Source organism: Cephus cinctus, unplaced genomic scaffold (assembly GCF_000341935.2).
Source record: "Cephus cinctus unplaced genomic scaffold, Ccin1 Ccin1_scaffold1001, whole genome shotgun sequence".
Taxonomy (NCBI): Eukaryota; Metazoa; Arthropoda; class Insecta; order Hymenoptera; family Cephidae; genus Cephus; species Cephus cinctus.
Window position 1 is genome coordinate 7,340 of NW_014333545.1, and position 16,085 is coordinate 23,424.

Consider the following 16,085-nt stretch of genomic DNA (forward strand, 5'->3'; position numbering starts at 1 on the left):
AAAAAAAAAAAAAAAAAAAAAAAAAAAAAAAAAAAAAAAAAAAAAAAAAAAAAAAAAAAAAAAAAAAAAAAAAAAAAACCGACAAAATTCCTTGACCGACAAATATTACCCAGATTTCCGGGTAAGGCGATTATTACTATTATCAGCAGTGAAATTTTTCAATTTTTCGTAATCGCGTACAGTATCGTCATTAAATTTTTTTTAAAGCTTTTCAAAGGAAGGTCGTCTTTTTGGATTCGTCGATTTTTGCGTATTTTCGATGCCTCGCGTGGAACATGGAATTGACCACGTGTGTTCCCTGATGGAATTCGTCATGGTTTCAATTGCGAAATTATCGCGAGCGATTTGCCCGCACGTTTCAGAGAAAATTAGTCTGTGACCAATTAAGGTAATGAGGTAATTGCAGTGTCAAAAAAAGGAGCCATATCGAGAGTTTTATTTATTTTTTACGTCTCTCTCTCTCTCTCTCTCTCTCTCTCTCTCTCTCTCTCTCTCTTATTACCTCTTTTCTCCTTTTTGATCTTATCCCTGTTCCTTATAGTGAAGTTTTAGTATAGCGTGTCTAAATGCATAACCTCTTTTCTTATTCGCCAGCCTCGGGGGGATCCGTGACATAACGGTGTATTATATTATTTTTGCTTCAGTCCGTACACATTCGAGTAATGTCTACAGAAATTCTCAAAAGAGAACTGTCAGAAATAGTAACCTTTTTTTTTTTGAAAATATTAATTTTCAAAAACGACCGTCGAACCTCTCTTTGCTCATCAAACACAAAAAGCCTTAAATCTCCTGATACAAAATGACTATAAGCTCGTCGCAAAAGTTGCAGTGAAAGTTTCACGTCCGTGTGAAACTCAAAAATGAAAAATATTTTCTTAAAAAATTAAAACCTTTTTATCAATCATTTATTTATCACAGACGCAACAAAATAACGGTAGCGTATAAGAAAAAAATTTGTTTCCACCCTCTATGCAAAGTAATTCAATCCCACTAATGAACTATAAACCATAATACATAATTTCACATAAATAACTTTTCCGCGCTAGACTATCAAAAAACCAGAATTCTCGTAAATTTTACTTTCTCACTATTTTCTTCATTATCCCTGCCAAAGCAATATTTAAAAACAATACTACCGAAATTTCCTCGGTTCATTAATCCGCGTCGACCAGATGGAAAGTCGTAAAATGAAAAAAAAAAAAAGTTTCCATCAATCACTTAATTGTCGATTACAATTATGAATTAAAAAAATATATATATATATTACGTATTACCGATAAAAAAAATACTCAATACCTAACAAACGACAAAAAAAGTTATCGTGCCATAATCAAATAATGTATAACAATTCTTATATGTTATAACCATATATATACATATACATGTTATAAGAACGGACATTCGTAACAGTGCGGACGTAACATTACGCAATTCCAGCAGCTCCGATTACTCCGTACATAATACACAGACGGCATATCGAGAAATAATCGCTCATCGAAATGCAACAATTAGGGCGGCTACGAAAGTGAGACCTTGGCCTCGGGCGACAAAACGAGATAAATAATGGACCGTTACCGGTGCACGCTCACAGAGGAATAGTAACGCTTACTTAACCTCCTAGACTCGACATGTAAGATCAGAGGCGCGAAATTGTCCCGGATTTCATCTCAATCCAGAGCAAGTTAACTGACCTGCGATTAATATTAAATAAGGAGTGACACTTCCGCTCGGTGAGGTCAGGTACGTCTATTAACGTAACAGTTTAAAAATGGACAGTAGTGCACCAACAAGAACAAAGAAACGACGTAGGTAAGAAAGTGGGTGAGGAATTGCGATAATTATTATCGAGTTACGTTTACGGATAAGTGACAGTAAATTTTTCTTTCACTTTGCCCACAGAAGCATATAATCGAGTTTGTGGGTTTTTGTGAAAAAAAGTGGCCCAAAATGATTAAATAGGTATATACACGCGTACCCTACTGGGCTAGACGCGCGTATTGCTCGAACTGTTAAGACTTTAGTTTTTTGGGGGAAAAAGTAAAAAAAAAAATTTTATCGTACCAAGTGTTTGTTACGAATGATTTTTTTTTTCAATTTAATTACGACTGACGTTTCATTCATTTTTCGAGTAAATGGGGAATAATTATGTGGGGTATTTTATATAATCGTGAGAGTGATAACGGATATCAGTATCTTCCTTATTGATTGCTGATAAGTTTTTGGCCGACAATCGCGGTAACTACGGTCGTTGAGACTGTGCCGGGTCAAAATGACCCAGCCGGTAACCGGTGGTTGGTAACAAGTGAAAAGATGCCGGATATATAAAAGTACGAATTTCGACGAGCTACTTTGGTTTTATTTTTACACGCGAGCGGATAAAAAGAAGAAAAGTTCTTTCGTTCATTCTGCTCGTAATCCTGAACGAGGCATAAGAATTATATAATGGCAATCAGTGCAGCCAATGGTCGTAGCTAAAAATTATTCGAATTCTATTGCTCTCTATGCGTTTCTCAATAACCAGAAGTTACAATGGCGAGAATGATTACGAATCCGATGTGATAATCGTTACTGTTTAACGAACTGTAATAGTCAATATAGACACCCTATATATATATATATACCTGATACATATAGACGTGTATGTGGTTACCGTTGTAAAATTTCACTATCATACAAATGGACCATTTGTAACCAGTAGAAGTTAGATCACAAAGACATGATAATTGATATGAACGAGCGGTAAGATAAAAAGAAATGCAGTTGAAGTGAATAAATTTCCAAATACTTTTAGAAGAAAAAAATTTTTTTTTTTCGACAACCAGAGTTTGAGATGAAAATAAAATCAGGAATCCAACTATTAGTCTTGACACTCAAGAAAAATTTCTTGATGATACGGATGAGAAGATAAGATTGAAAACACATGACTGCGTTTTTATAACGTCGATTTGTTACGGGTGAGAGTTGATAAAGAAGTGGATTGCGTAAATGTAACGTTCGTGCATCTTCGACTGTAGTCGGTGAACTTCGTTTATTTTTTTTTTTTAATATCGTTTCACTCGTTTCTTATACCGATCCAAGACGCGTCTGCGCCGATTCTGAAATCGGTTTGCAGAAAAATACTTTGGGGTAAAAAAATGCATTTTACAAGATTGACAAAAAATATATATATATAAATCCCAACCACAATGGCGTCTTTTAAAAAATTCGAATCTCAAGCGTCGATCGATCGACCGGGATGGAAGAAAAAATTGTACTCGGTAAGAATGATATCTCGATCCTGGTTACAGGTCATTCGTAACCGGAAGTTATTATTGCTTAACCGGAAACTTACCGTCCAGCCTCCGTCGGCAATTTCCTGCTCGCAGTAAACCTTGAGAAACCAGTAGGTCGTGCCACGAATTTGAAGATAGTAGACGCCGCTGTCACGCATGCCAGCATTCAGAAGATCCACGCACGAGTAGCCCTGAAACGATAAATACGAAGATTTTTATACGCATGGTAAAGTGCGTGACGAATGGGGGAAAAAACAAGTAAAAAAAAAAATACAAATATTATTTTAAAATAAATTTCATGTCTTCTCATCCAAATGATCTTGGCTCGATCCGCTCTGCCATAATCTGACACGATGATCGATGAAATCAGTGCAATCCATGATTATAATTCATCAGGCATTATTATCCTTCTACAAAGTCCAGATAATCCAGATTAAACTATCTATTCGTATTATCTATTTATTTATCTCGTCTATGTCGTAGGATAATGCGATTGAGTCTTATCGGTGTACAAACTAAAGTGAAATTGTCGGATATTAAATATAAACGGGAGCGTAATCTTTCACTTTTATGGACGTTAATTATAACGATTACCATATAAAGTGGTTGGCTCGTAATTAAGCCAAGGAACCATAGCGCTGACAGTGAGGAGAAAATTAATTCGTAAAGGATGTAGATCTCAGCCACTGGGTATGTATCTTATGCTATTATATATATATATATATATATATATATATATATATATATATATATAACTCAAAATTTATAAGTGCCTAAAATTGATGTTGGTACCTCGTTCTGATTTGTCAACTTTGACCTCCTCCAATTAAACAAAATTTTTCGGACAGAAGCATGGTCATTTCCTGATCTTTGATGCCTCCCCAACAAGGCCATACCTCCCGGAGGCATATGTGATTTGGGACACCCTGTATATATACAGCTAGACTAAAATAATATATCAACGTATTTCCCGTTATTCGAGAATCACCTATATGAAAAACATATGTGCACACGAAAAACAAAAGCAAGGAAAAAAAAACTCAAAATTTATAAGTGCCTAAAATTGATGTTGGTACCTCGTTCTGATTTGTCAACTTTGACCTCCTCCAATTAAACAAAATTTTTCGGACAGAAGCATGGTCATTTCCTGATCTTTGATGCCTCCCCAACAAGGCCATACCTCCCGGAGGCATATGTGATTTGGGACACCCTGTATATATACAGCTAGACTAAAATAATATATCAACGTATTTCCCGTTATTCGAGAATCACCTATATGAAAAACATATGTGCACATTACCACCATGTACCACAAGTCTACGCGCTACGCCAGCCGGGAAGTGATTTAAAATCACGAAACGAATAAATTCTATTTACGAGTAACCGCGGGCGAAATTTCTACAGGTTCGTTACCACGAATCCAGTCAATTGGTTAGTAACCAATTCCAATTCTTTCGCTATTAACATAGTCGTGCAGTGTTTCTATATATGCAGGATAGATTAAAGTAACGTGAAAATATATTTTTCCGTCATTGGCTTCAAGTCGATTGATATAATCTTAATATGGCCGCTTGTGCATTTGAATTCACCGTAATAAATTTCAGTTAGATAACGACTAAAGTGTCCGATTAAAATTCAATATTTAAGTAAGCAGCATACCCTAATTTTACTGTTTCATCAGTGTCTGACTACTGACGGATTTTTCTCCTGAAAAAAAATTGAAATTTAAAGAATTTTTTTGGGAATTTACGTATAACGAAAATTTTTATTCTTGCTCTGATTCGTGTGCTGTTATTGTGTAGACGCCTTTATTTCAACGAGATAACCATCTTATTTTACAATTTACAATTTTTTCTCTCTCACGTATCCCGAGGCAGTGTCTCAATGTACAATCGGAAACTGGCAAACCGGAAACAAGCCAAGAGTCTCAAGAGCTTATCTAACGACGTGCATCTCTTGGCAGCTTCTCTAAATCCTCCACACCGGATATAATTAATTTTAAGCTTAAATATTCATCAGCATCCGGAACGATTAAGCGTTCTTGTTTTTCTTTTAAAAAATTTTTTTACATTTTCTTTATGGGTGCCAAGATCATTTTGCAACGAATACCGGTCACTGTTATTATCTATACGGCAGCTGTATAACGTTAGTAGATATACTACTTTGGTAATCAGACGTAATCAGATACCACGTATGCTGTTCATCTAAGAAAATTTTCCCATCATTGAGGACATCGAACATTATGATATTCTATATATATGGTGCACTTTATGATTGCGAAAAATACCGCTACTTGGCGCGCACGGCGCTTAGATCTCGCAATATGTAAAGTTGATTAATGCATCTCGAGCAGCACTTTTACTCATCTGTGCTGGCTATGATTTGCGTTAGGTAAGTGCTCTGTGATTAAGGTGTGGGAGGAATGCCCTAATTCTCTTGTTCTATATCTACATATACGTGCATAAGTATATGCGACGACCATTATGATATATCGTGTTTGAGCTGATAGTAAGATTGCTATAGGCTTTACCAGGAACATCTCATTAATTAGGTTTTTTTTTCAGTGATCGATACGTAACATTTTATAATTGAGATTTAATTGGAGCAAGATTTTATAGGGAACCCTCTGTAGGATTGCAGGTTATATGATAAATCGTGGAAAAAAATTTTTTTTTAGATTCTCCCATTGTACTTTTTTTTCTGTCCGACTATAATTTGGTATTATCTACTCGTTAACTGAATATTGAGAATTTATGTGACTGCCGAAGCTGGATAAATATTAAGTAATTGGGGTAAGAGAGAAAAATCTGTATTTTCAGTCAGACTCGAATTTGGTGTGATCAATATGAATATTGAAAACTTGAACGTACCTAAAACACGTTTGATAAATGAATGTATTAGGAATTTAAAAATAAAAAAATACATTGGATATATTTCAATATTTTATATCCACTTTTGGGTCTGACTATTTTTCGATGTAATCTACTGGGCTCATCGAGCATTGAAAATCCAAATGCTCGTCGAGAATTTGTAATGTATTTATTTTTGGATCCTAATAAAATTAATACATTAGGATACTTTCGTTTTATAACTGGCTCCATAATTTATTACGACGTGGCCAGTTAGGTTGCGCGCGGACGCCCTCGGCGCGATTCGCGTTATTAATGAGTCGAACGATCATAAGGCCCCGCGTTTCTTGTTGCGCGCAAGCGCAAAAGTTCATCGGGCCCAGATCGAATTTAACCCAGCTGACCCAATTGTTGGGGTAACGCGTTTAACCGGCACTTCGTTTGATCCAATACGAACGAATAAGAATGAGAGTAAAGGAACCGAAAAAAATTGCAGACAATTTTGATATATTTTGAAAAATTCATAATAAAAAATTTTTTTTTCATACTTCATAAATTTGACACTTATAACATTAGAGTCACCGGACGTAATTGATAAATCTGTCACTGAAATTACGTAAAGTATAACAAGGAGCATTTAAAAATAACGAAAGAAAAAAAATACATATCGTTTTGCGCGACACGCCATGAAGTTTGCCTGAGATCGATATGAATATATAGGTATAGCTGAGCTAAGAAAGAAATTGCTCGTTCTCATTAAAGCGACTGTCGAAGTCAGTCGTCGCGGTGAATTGCAAACCCGGGTATAGCCGGGTCGGCGTTTCTTGCGTACGTTTGAAATCGCCACGACAATAAAATCGCTTGGAGCGATTTAAAGAATCATTGATAAATAAATTCTCAGCGATAATCGTGTGAGCGGAAAAAAAAAATACATGGAAACTGGACTTAACGATCACGACCAACGTAACAGTTAATACGTAGCCACCCCTTAGAGAATTGCCACATGACTTTCTCCTTGAGTTCAGTAAAAATTAAATTTCGCGAAATGAAGCTGCGAAAAAAATTTAAAAAAAAAATAACAAACACGCAAGAATAAAATCCCAAAAGAAAAAAAAAATTAAATCCATCATCGACAAGCAATTTCACGATATTCTCCGATCTCGTTATTGGAAAGTCATTCTTTTCGATGGAGCGAAATTCGCGAACGCGAATTAATTACCCATAAGACGTTCCAGTACGGCAAAGGCAAAGTGGCTGCCAGCGCGAGTGAAATTCCATGATAAAATTACGTAGTGCGCAAAATAAATAATTAGACAAAAGAATATTTGCAAAAGTCTCAAAGAAACTAGACCGTACTTTTATTTTCTATGTATACCATAAACAAGAAACCGCGCTCTTTGTAGAATCGACGTAAAACTAAAAAAAAAACGAAAGAACAAAGTGCCATCGACTTCCCGTTACAGATATTTCCAACATTTTCTTTAACGCACGCACTAATTTCTATATTAAAACAGCATTAACGACAGTATCGTAAATTTTCTTTTTCCCACTTTAACAATAACTGGCCAACCCCTTACGATTACTGCAGCGTCTATAAAATTTCAAATTACCCACAATGCCAACTTCTAACCTGTGTCTTATACAGATACGAAAATTAATACTGACTGTAAGTGCAGCGATAATAAAAATAATTTTTTTAAATAATTACTTTAAGCACCTTATATAGGGGTGAAACGACGTATAAGCAATTCGGATCATGTAGATTAATTAGATTCTCAAAATTTTCAACTTGATATTAATGACAATTTTAATTGTAATGAAAAGGATTAACGCGTCCAGGACCACCCGGCGTAAGATATTAATATCAAATGTGATTTCACTCCGAATGATTTATAAGTACGGGACGACTTGTGTCTTGTGTATTATTTTTTTTTCTTGATTCTCTTTTTTCATTTCTTTTTCTTTTCATTCCCTCCAAGAGCAAAGATTTCGGCGGGAGATGAAACAAACGATTCTTATTAAGAAGAAGCGAGATAATGATGAGTGACCGGACGTTCAAGATGGCGACTTGTCTTCGGGATAAGTTATGAAGAGCTGTAATTGCTCGGGCAAATTAATATATCCGCAACACACGTGGATCTGCCTGTACAGTGTATGCATATGTGGGAAGCGACGGTGATTGGAAGCGGAACCTTTCATGTTTCCTTTAAGTCGATGCTCGATCAAGAAATCAATTATATATCTTGTCATATATAAATAAAAAAAAAATTTATGAAAAATTTTTAGTACAGCGTACGATAAGTATATGTGGATATTGGTAAGATAAAAAAAATTGTTCAATATCCTTTATCAATTTCTGATACCAAAATTAGCCCACATAGTTGGGCTAAATAGTATAAAATTTTTTTGAAAAATTTCTTCACGTTGTATAACGTCCTTCTTTTTGTACAGGGACATAGATTATTGTATATAAAAATATTAGCTTTATGGTCAAAGTGAATTCCAACCAATTTGAGCACGTAATATCGTTTCGGATAAGAAACCGTATTCCAGATAACCACAGATCAAATGAATACGCGGATCTGCAAAGTACTTTCGAGACCTTTCCAAGAAAACCTCAAAACTTTTTATTAGCGTCTGAATTATGCACGCTCGTTTCCACTGATCCGATCAAAAATTAATGATCTTACTAGAATCATGTGGTTGTCCGATGGTCAGCTGAATTTAGTTTTTTCTTCTTCAACTGGCGTCGGTTTAGGACCAGCCCGGGACTATACCGAGAATCGGATGAGAAAGTTTAACTAGGGAAACTGAATTATGGTTTTTCATTGGCTCCGTATCACGCTTCCATAGTCATACGCTGACTCTGGTACAAAAAGAATTGACTGTCAGCTGATTAGTTTCCATCGAGAAATTTACCGTCAATTCGTTCCCAATCAATGATGCTGATGATCATAGAAAATTGATGATTCCTACCTTGATATCCTTCAAGTTGACCAACAGATCGGTAGTGAAGGTGGAATTGGCAGGGCTTGGCTTATTCTTAACACTTGGGAAGATGACACCGCGATTCCTTGTGGCTGAACGCTGACTAGAAGTTGCTGGAGTCATTGGTGACGTCACTGGTAGATTGTTGGAAGGCGGCGGCATTGTTGAGGTTGACTGAACTGTTGTGGCAGGCGGTACGGTGGTTGTGATAACAGTGGGAATTGATGTGTCGGTCACAAAGTCGTCGGTGACTGCGATGTATCTGTAAAAAAAATTATTTTTTTTTGAAAAAAAAAATTATCGATTGAATTTGAATTTTTTTGATTTTTTTCATAAATTTACCTAGTCGGATCGTATTCTACGAGTCGATCGATCGTCGGATCTAGAAGAAGTTCAGCAGGTACCGGACGTTGAGCGAGAGTGGCGACATCGTCTTCCTGTTTTCTCAACCTGCTTTCGACTCCTTCTAGATTTTCGATTATCTTATTCGTCTTTGTTCTCAGGTCAGCGTGAATTTCGCTTATCGCTCGTTCCTGACGCTGCGTTTGCGTCAGTAGCTCGTCAGATTTTGGTAAAAGATCGTCAACGGAACTCTTGGTGCCAACCTTCGTAAATAAAAATTAATTAAAATTAATTAAAGTTTGGAGGGTGCAGGGGCGGAGCTTCCGTGTCGAGCACACGAGGTAAGTGTTGTACCGTAATCTTTCTGATCGCTCCGGTGAGGACCTGCCCTTAGTTTCATAATGTAACGTTCACACTGATAAATATGGCGGATCGCGTTGCGCTCAGTTGCGGATGTACTTCAGGGCCAAGTGACCGTAACGTGTCTCACGATCGGCAAAGTGATAGTCAGTGAAGGTATCATTGCGTAGTTATAGTTAAAAGTCATTAAATGATAAAAAAAAAACTTTGAACGACAAATTATACAGACTCACCACAACGTCCCAGACTTCATCCATTTTTTCCGATACAGTTAACATGGGATGCATCTGTTCAACAAGACGATCAATTTTGCTCTGTCTAGGTGGCGCCTGAGTGGTGGTGACGTTGACCGAAGCTTCCTTATCGACGACTGCGTCATGGACGTCCCTTATCATGGTATAAACAGCGCCCAAATTATCCGAGACAAGATTCATATGGAATTGCAGCTTCCGGTCCATATTTCCAGTTGCCTGACGTAGATTCTCAATTTCCACTGACACGTGATTCATGACCTCGTTGTTCAAAGCTTTGGTGATCTCGATGACGTTCATACTGATTGGTTTTTTTTCACTGGCCTCGACATTGATGTCGTCACTGGGTAAGAAATTGTTATCCAATTGATTTTTCAAAACGACCAACTTGTTATCAATGTCCGAGACTTTTTGGTCCAGGGATATCAGCTTCTCTCCGAGAGATTCGGGCGAAGGGTCGTCGTGATGAATCAGTCGGATTATTGGAACTGAAGAAAAAAATGGTATTAAGGCGTGAGATGGGATAAATATTTTGGAAAATTTTTTTCAAAAAATCATCATTACCATCCTCGTTGCTGCTGCGACTTTCGGCCGTTCTGGACTCCAGTGCAGCTTCCGGTGGCAACGTCGGCTGCACGTGGAACAATTTCAGATCAAGCGTTCTCAATTTCGTTATCACGGCGTCTGTCTTATCAATGTTATCATTGACACGTGAATCCAAAGCCTCCACGCGTCTCATCAGATGTTCCACTGCTTTGTCCAAATTTTCAATGCGCTGCAGTTTCGATTCCAAGGTCGACACTATCACCTCAAAGACATTGAAGAGGTATTGCTCCCTGTTGCCAACATATGAAAAGAAAAAAAAATTGCAATCTTTAGATGAAATCAAAAAAGAAAAAAATTTTTTTTTAATGCACAATCTTTATTAAAAATTTTGAAATGGCCTATCCGTTATCAGGCTGCGATTCTCATCTATGGAATTGCACCGGATATACCAGGCAACAGTCTACGATACCAATCGCAATCGCGGTAAGAGGGAACCATAATGGCCGCTAAACGTTCCCGGTATTACTGCTGCATTTCTTAGGCGAATACTTAACTACATAGGTTCGTAAAACCGCAATTTCAACCATTACGCGGATTTCACTTTCAGAAACGTTTACAGCCGTATTTTTCCGTAACCTGATGCTTCGGGCACTACAGGCATCCTAATACCCGATTCCCCATAGGAAGCTGACCGGAGGCGATTTTACATAGTTTTTCTATATACATAGCGCCGGGAACGCGCTACGGTTTAAATCTGAAAATAGCCTTAACAATTCCATAACCAGCCTACGCTAAGCTGGTAATTGCGAATTATTATCCTTTCTCGATGCTTAAGGACAGTTTTATTACCACAGTTAGATTTACAGATTATTGTTTCCCTTCGAACCATCCATTTATGTAATTAGCAGCTACCGGTATCACTTATACAAAGCATTATTTGCAATTGCTTCCTCGATCGGCGAACAAGCGCATAATTATTTTCTTGAAATAATATTCTCTTGAAATAATATTTTCTACGTTTTCATACTTTGCTACGAGCTTGCGTTTATTTTAATAAAATTTTGAATTTCGTGTATGACAAAAAAATTTATTCAAAGGGCTCAATAATTATTTCGCACGTGAAAAAAAAAAAGGTACATCGATACCTTTAAAAGCCCGGAGTGAAACTCGTGAGAAAAATATTGCCAAGGAGCCGGTTTGGGTTTTGGGCCGATTGTGAGAGCCGAGGAGGAGCGATATGAAATTATAATTAAGATTTCGTGCGCGCGCCTCAATATGATCGATCGATTGATCCCGCGGTGCGACACCTGGCAGAAAAGTTCATCGCGATCGATTATCAAACGAACGGTAACTGTTCCGTGTCACTTAGAGGTACATATACATAGAACTTTACGTAGCTCTTTGACGGCGCTGACTTGAAGATTCGATCTGAGTGGTCCATGCTAATTCATTTTTTTTTTTTAGTCAAATCGAATAGAGATACTCGCATAAATTTTGCAAAATCATAATATAACATTTTACCTTAGACAGCGTTGTGTACGGAGCTTAAAGTACCCTTTGCGAGTATAAACTGATTGAAAGTGAAATTTTCTTATATTACCCAACCTATGCGACGCCAGAAGAATCAAGAAGGACCACCCGACCAGTTATTTTTCATCTTTCTCTTTCTCTCTCTTGGGGTGGCTCGGAAGAGAGTAAAAAAGATAAATAAAATTAACCGAATAAATATAAGAGTATCAAGAGTACTATCTTTAAAAAGATAAATTCCAAAAATGATTCTTACATATAAATATATATATTTTTTTAGAAATCTACAAAAATCCTAAATCTCCCTAAACCGAAAATGCAAATTTTCAAAAAGCAAACTTATCAAAAAGCAAAGTTCGATACCAGCAAGGTCGTTCGACCGAAAGCAGTCTAGACCGTGTCGGAAGTAAAGTTGTTAAGAACGTATCGTAAACGCGTGTAAAATCCTCATTAATTCAAAGAACTAGGAACCAGATCAGCACGAGCGTCTACGAGCCAACACGTACCAAAAAGCACTAAGGACAGCGAGCGCCATAGACAGACTTTCACGTAAAAATGTCCAATAGAAATTCTCCCCATACGGTCATTTCGTATTGGTCGCAATGGAATTTCGATTTCGTATCCACGAATAATAAATTAATAAAAATTGACCAACCGCGTCCAAAATATGAACCAATTCCCAATACTATCGTCATCGATAAAATAATCACGTACCAAAAATAAAATGACGTCATCGAGCAGCATGCAATTTTAAAATTCTTCGAACGTTCCGCGAACCGATCGTGAAAGTACATAGTGACGGTACCAGAACGGCGTCGTCAAGAGCGTCGTTTCACGGCGTCGATTAAATCCTTATCGAAGTCCGATCGGTGCGCGTTCGATCTGCGCGCACGATTTCCTTACCATTGTTCTTAAGGAGAGTATCGAGAGCAACCGTTGCGAAATCACGTTGCGATTGTCAATAAAAAGAAAAAGAAAAAAAAAAGCACCTAATGTTTTACCATCATGGAAAATACATTGGGAATTCAATTATCGTATAATTATTGATATTATTATTATTAACAGTACCTAACCTCTCTGACTAACGTAACCAACGCTACGAGCTGGTGCTTTGCGGATCCGCCAAAATAGGACACGCGAAGAAAGTCTTTTCGTATATCTTTTTCCCTCGCTCTTTTGTGAACGGACCTTTATCATCGTCAAATTTCACCGAGGTCGCCCTTCAGTACGTTCGATCCTCCAATTAAACCGATCCCCGAATCGGTAACGACCTCGCGACAGCAATAACGAAATTATGCCGAATCCACAGTAACTTCGAGGTCCGGTGAGGTTGCTTTTATAAGAGGCCAAGATCGGTAACACGTTGGACGATGTTGTGTTACATGCCTGTATGCCGAAACGCTTTCACTTTTATCACAGAAAATCAGCCGGTTATCGGCTATAGTAATCTCTTGTCGAGTACAGTGCTCCCAGGATGCACCGGTCGTCGTGGTGACCGATAACCGTAACGTGCATTTCGGATTCGGCGTCTGAGCGATAAGGAATCATTTTTTTTCTTTATAGGACCCACGGCTCTTGTTCCACGTCTTCTTGAAATGTCTGACATCGACCTGCACGTATCTACTGACTTGTTCTATGCATTTTACTTGAGCGCGACCTAGTACGTATTTAGTCTTATGCATCTACGTAATGTCCACTGATTTCGTCAGAGCCCCCACGGTACAGAGAAAACTGCAAAAACTTCGAAGCTTGCCAAACGTTTCCAAATGGTTACATGAACGACGGTGGACACGCGTTGGCAAGGACGTTGCGTCAAACCGACTGTACCAATTGCATATAGGTTCAGAGCATTGAGCTATTGAGTTAAAAAAATTTTCAATAATTTTTCACAAATTTTGGATCAATATGTCTAATGGTTGCTTTCAATTTTCGATATGGTGGATTTGATTGTAAAGTGAATGAATCAATATATATATATAATATATAAAATGTTCGGCACTCTTTCGATGAAGGTTGCGCAAAGATTTTACCTCGCCCTCTATACCAGTGAGCGTTACATTATTACTGTCCTTTTGTAATAAACCAATTGGTGACTGCCTGGGGCTACCAGCTGCAGTAACGTTCAGCCGCCCCTGAGTGCCGAACGTTAAGTGATTAATTAATTCGTTCTTGATATATATATATATATATAGATGGATTTCCTAGTTGTGCAATGGAAGTGTATATGACTAATCAGAGTATAATATATTAAATCTAGTCCACACCCATGCGTTTCGTGGGTCAGCTGTGATTTTTGAAAAAAAAAAAAAATCAAAGAAATAGTCGTAGTTCGATATTTGGAACGGAGAGAGAAAAAAGTTCCTAGACTCGAGAAGAATAGTTTATAGTGACTTCTAGAGGGAACACATGTTCCACCGTGGGAACCGATGACGAGTCTATAGTCAGTTAACGGTTGTCGCCTGGCAGTACAGTTTCCATTCTGGAAAGTAGCGATAATTTTTCTGAGATTGAAAGCTGGATGATTTTTTTTTAAATTTGTATTTAATGTTTTTGGGGAAAAAAAAGTCTTTCACGATTACAAGGAACATTAAAAAACGATTTGTCGTTAAAATTATGAAAACAAGGAAATTGATGAAAGTGCGAAATGAAGTATGGAAGTCGTAAACGCATGTTGTGGTCTCTTGGCCTCGGGCTTTGACATTTAGCCTCTGTATTATAGTGAATCGTTTAAGAATTTATACGATACGTTATTTCGTAATGGATGCTGGGAGAGAGAGAGAGAAAGAAAACAGGATTCGATTGATACTCGTTTGATCCGCTAATTAAGAGGCCGTTAAGAGTACCGAAACGTGATTATCGACTGGCAGGTGTAACGATTAAATTATTATTAAAAAAAAAAAAAAAAATAATAATTTCCTGAATGTCAATTACAGCGGAACTTGCCATTTCTTTTTTCCTCGACTCATTAATAAAATTACTAAAAATTATTTTTCCATTACGTATACCGTTATGGTTTGTATGAACGAACGGGCAATTTGTTGACTTCGATTTTTAAGGGGCCATTCACACGCAACTGGACCTCATAAAGATTCATGGTAAATTTTCAGAACGTAAACCGTAATCGTATGTCTCGTAAAAGAATCTCGTTATGGGAACTGTCTCCGGTCGATGTATTGGCTATATAAAAAAAATTAAATAAAACTTCACCATAGGAATCCCATGGGATTTGACAGTCTAACTGAAGCAAATACATCCCCATGGCAATTACCCTTCTAACCATGGAGTATAAATACAGTAAGAAAAAAAAATTGACAATCTCGTTCCTTGTAATTCGTGAAAGTCATTTTATCCCATAAAAATCATGGATCGTCAAAGATGAACCATAATTACCCATAAATCTTAATAATTATCTAAGATACAGTGGTAAAGCCTTATGCGCCATCTGAATGAAATTATAAAATTTTATCTCATCTAATCATGTCCCCGGTGAAAGTGCCTCGTCCTCGGCATGATTTTATCTACCGAAATTAACGTAATTACTAATTCATCCTAAAACACCATGAAAAAAAAAAAAAAAAAAAAAAAAAAAAAAAAAAATCATGGATCGTCAAAGATGAACCATAATTACCCATAAATCTTAATAATTATCTAAGATACAGTGGTAAAGCCTTATGCGCCATCTGAATGAAATTATAAAATTTTATCTCATCTAATCATGTCCCCGGTGAAAGTGCCTCGTCCTCGGCATGATTTTATCTACCGAAATTAACGTAATTACTAATTCATCCTAAAACACCATGAAAAAAAAAAAAAAAAAAAAAATCAAAACAAATGATTTTTCATCGGTAACCATATTTATCCACGATATAAAAATGATCGAACGCTCAATCGATTATTCGTTAAGATCCTCGAATCATATATTAATGTTATATTAATAATATACGCTTCCG

The 16,085-nt window shown here is 37.0% G+C and overlaps 1 protein-coding gene across 2 annotated transcripts in view; it reads right to left on the reverse strand.

Annotated features, from left to right (window-relative positions):
• LOC107271616 (angiopoietin-2) overlaps window positions 1-16,085 on the reverse strand; it is a 51,553-nt gene that overhangs the window by 6,155 nt on the left and 29,313 nt on the right. For both annotated transcript variants that reach the window (XM_025088841.1, XM_015747822.2), the window contains exons 3-7: window positions 10,627-10,898; window positions 10,045-10,550; window positions 9,452-9,714; window positions 9,098-9,371; window positions 3,332-3,463 (exon numbers count right to left, since the gene is read on the reverse strand). In XM_025088841.1, the coding sequence (XP_024944609.1) occupies window positions 3,332-3,463; window positions 9,098-9,371; window positions 9,452-9,714; window positions 10,045-10,550; window positions 10,627-10,898 (1,447 nt within the window). The remainder of the gene's footprint in view (window positions 1-3,331; window positions 3,464-9,097; window positions 9,372-9,451; window positions 9,715-10,044; window positions 10,551-10,626; window positions 10,899-16,085) is intronic.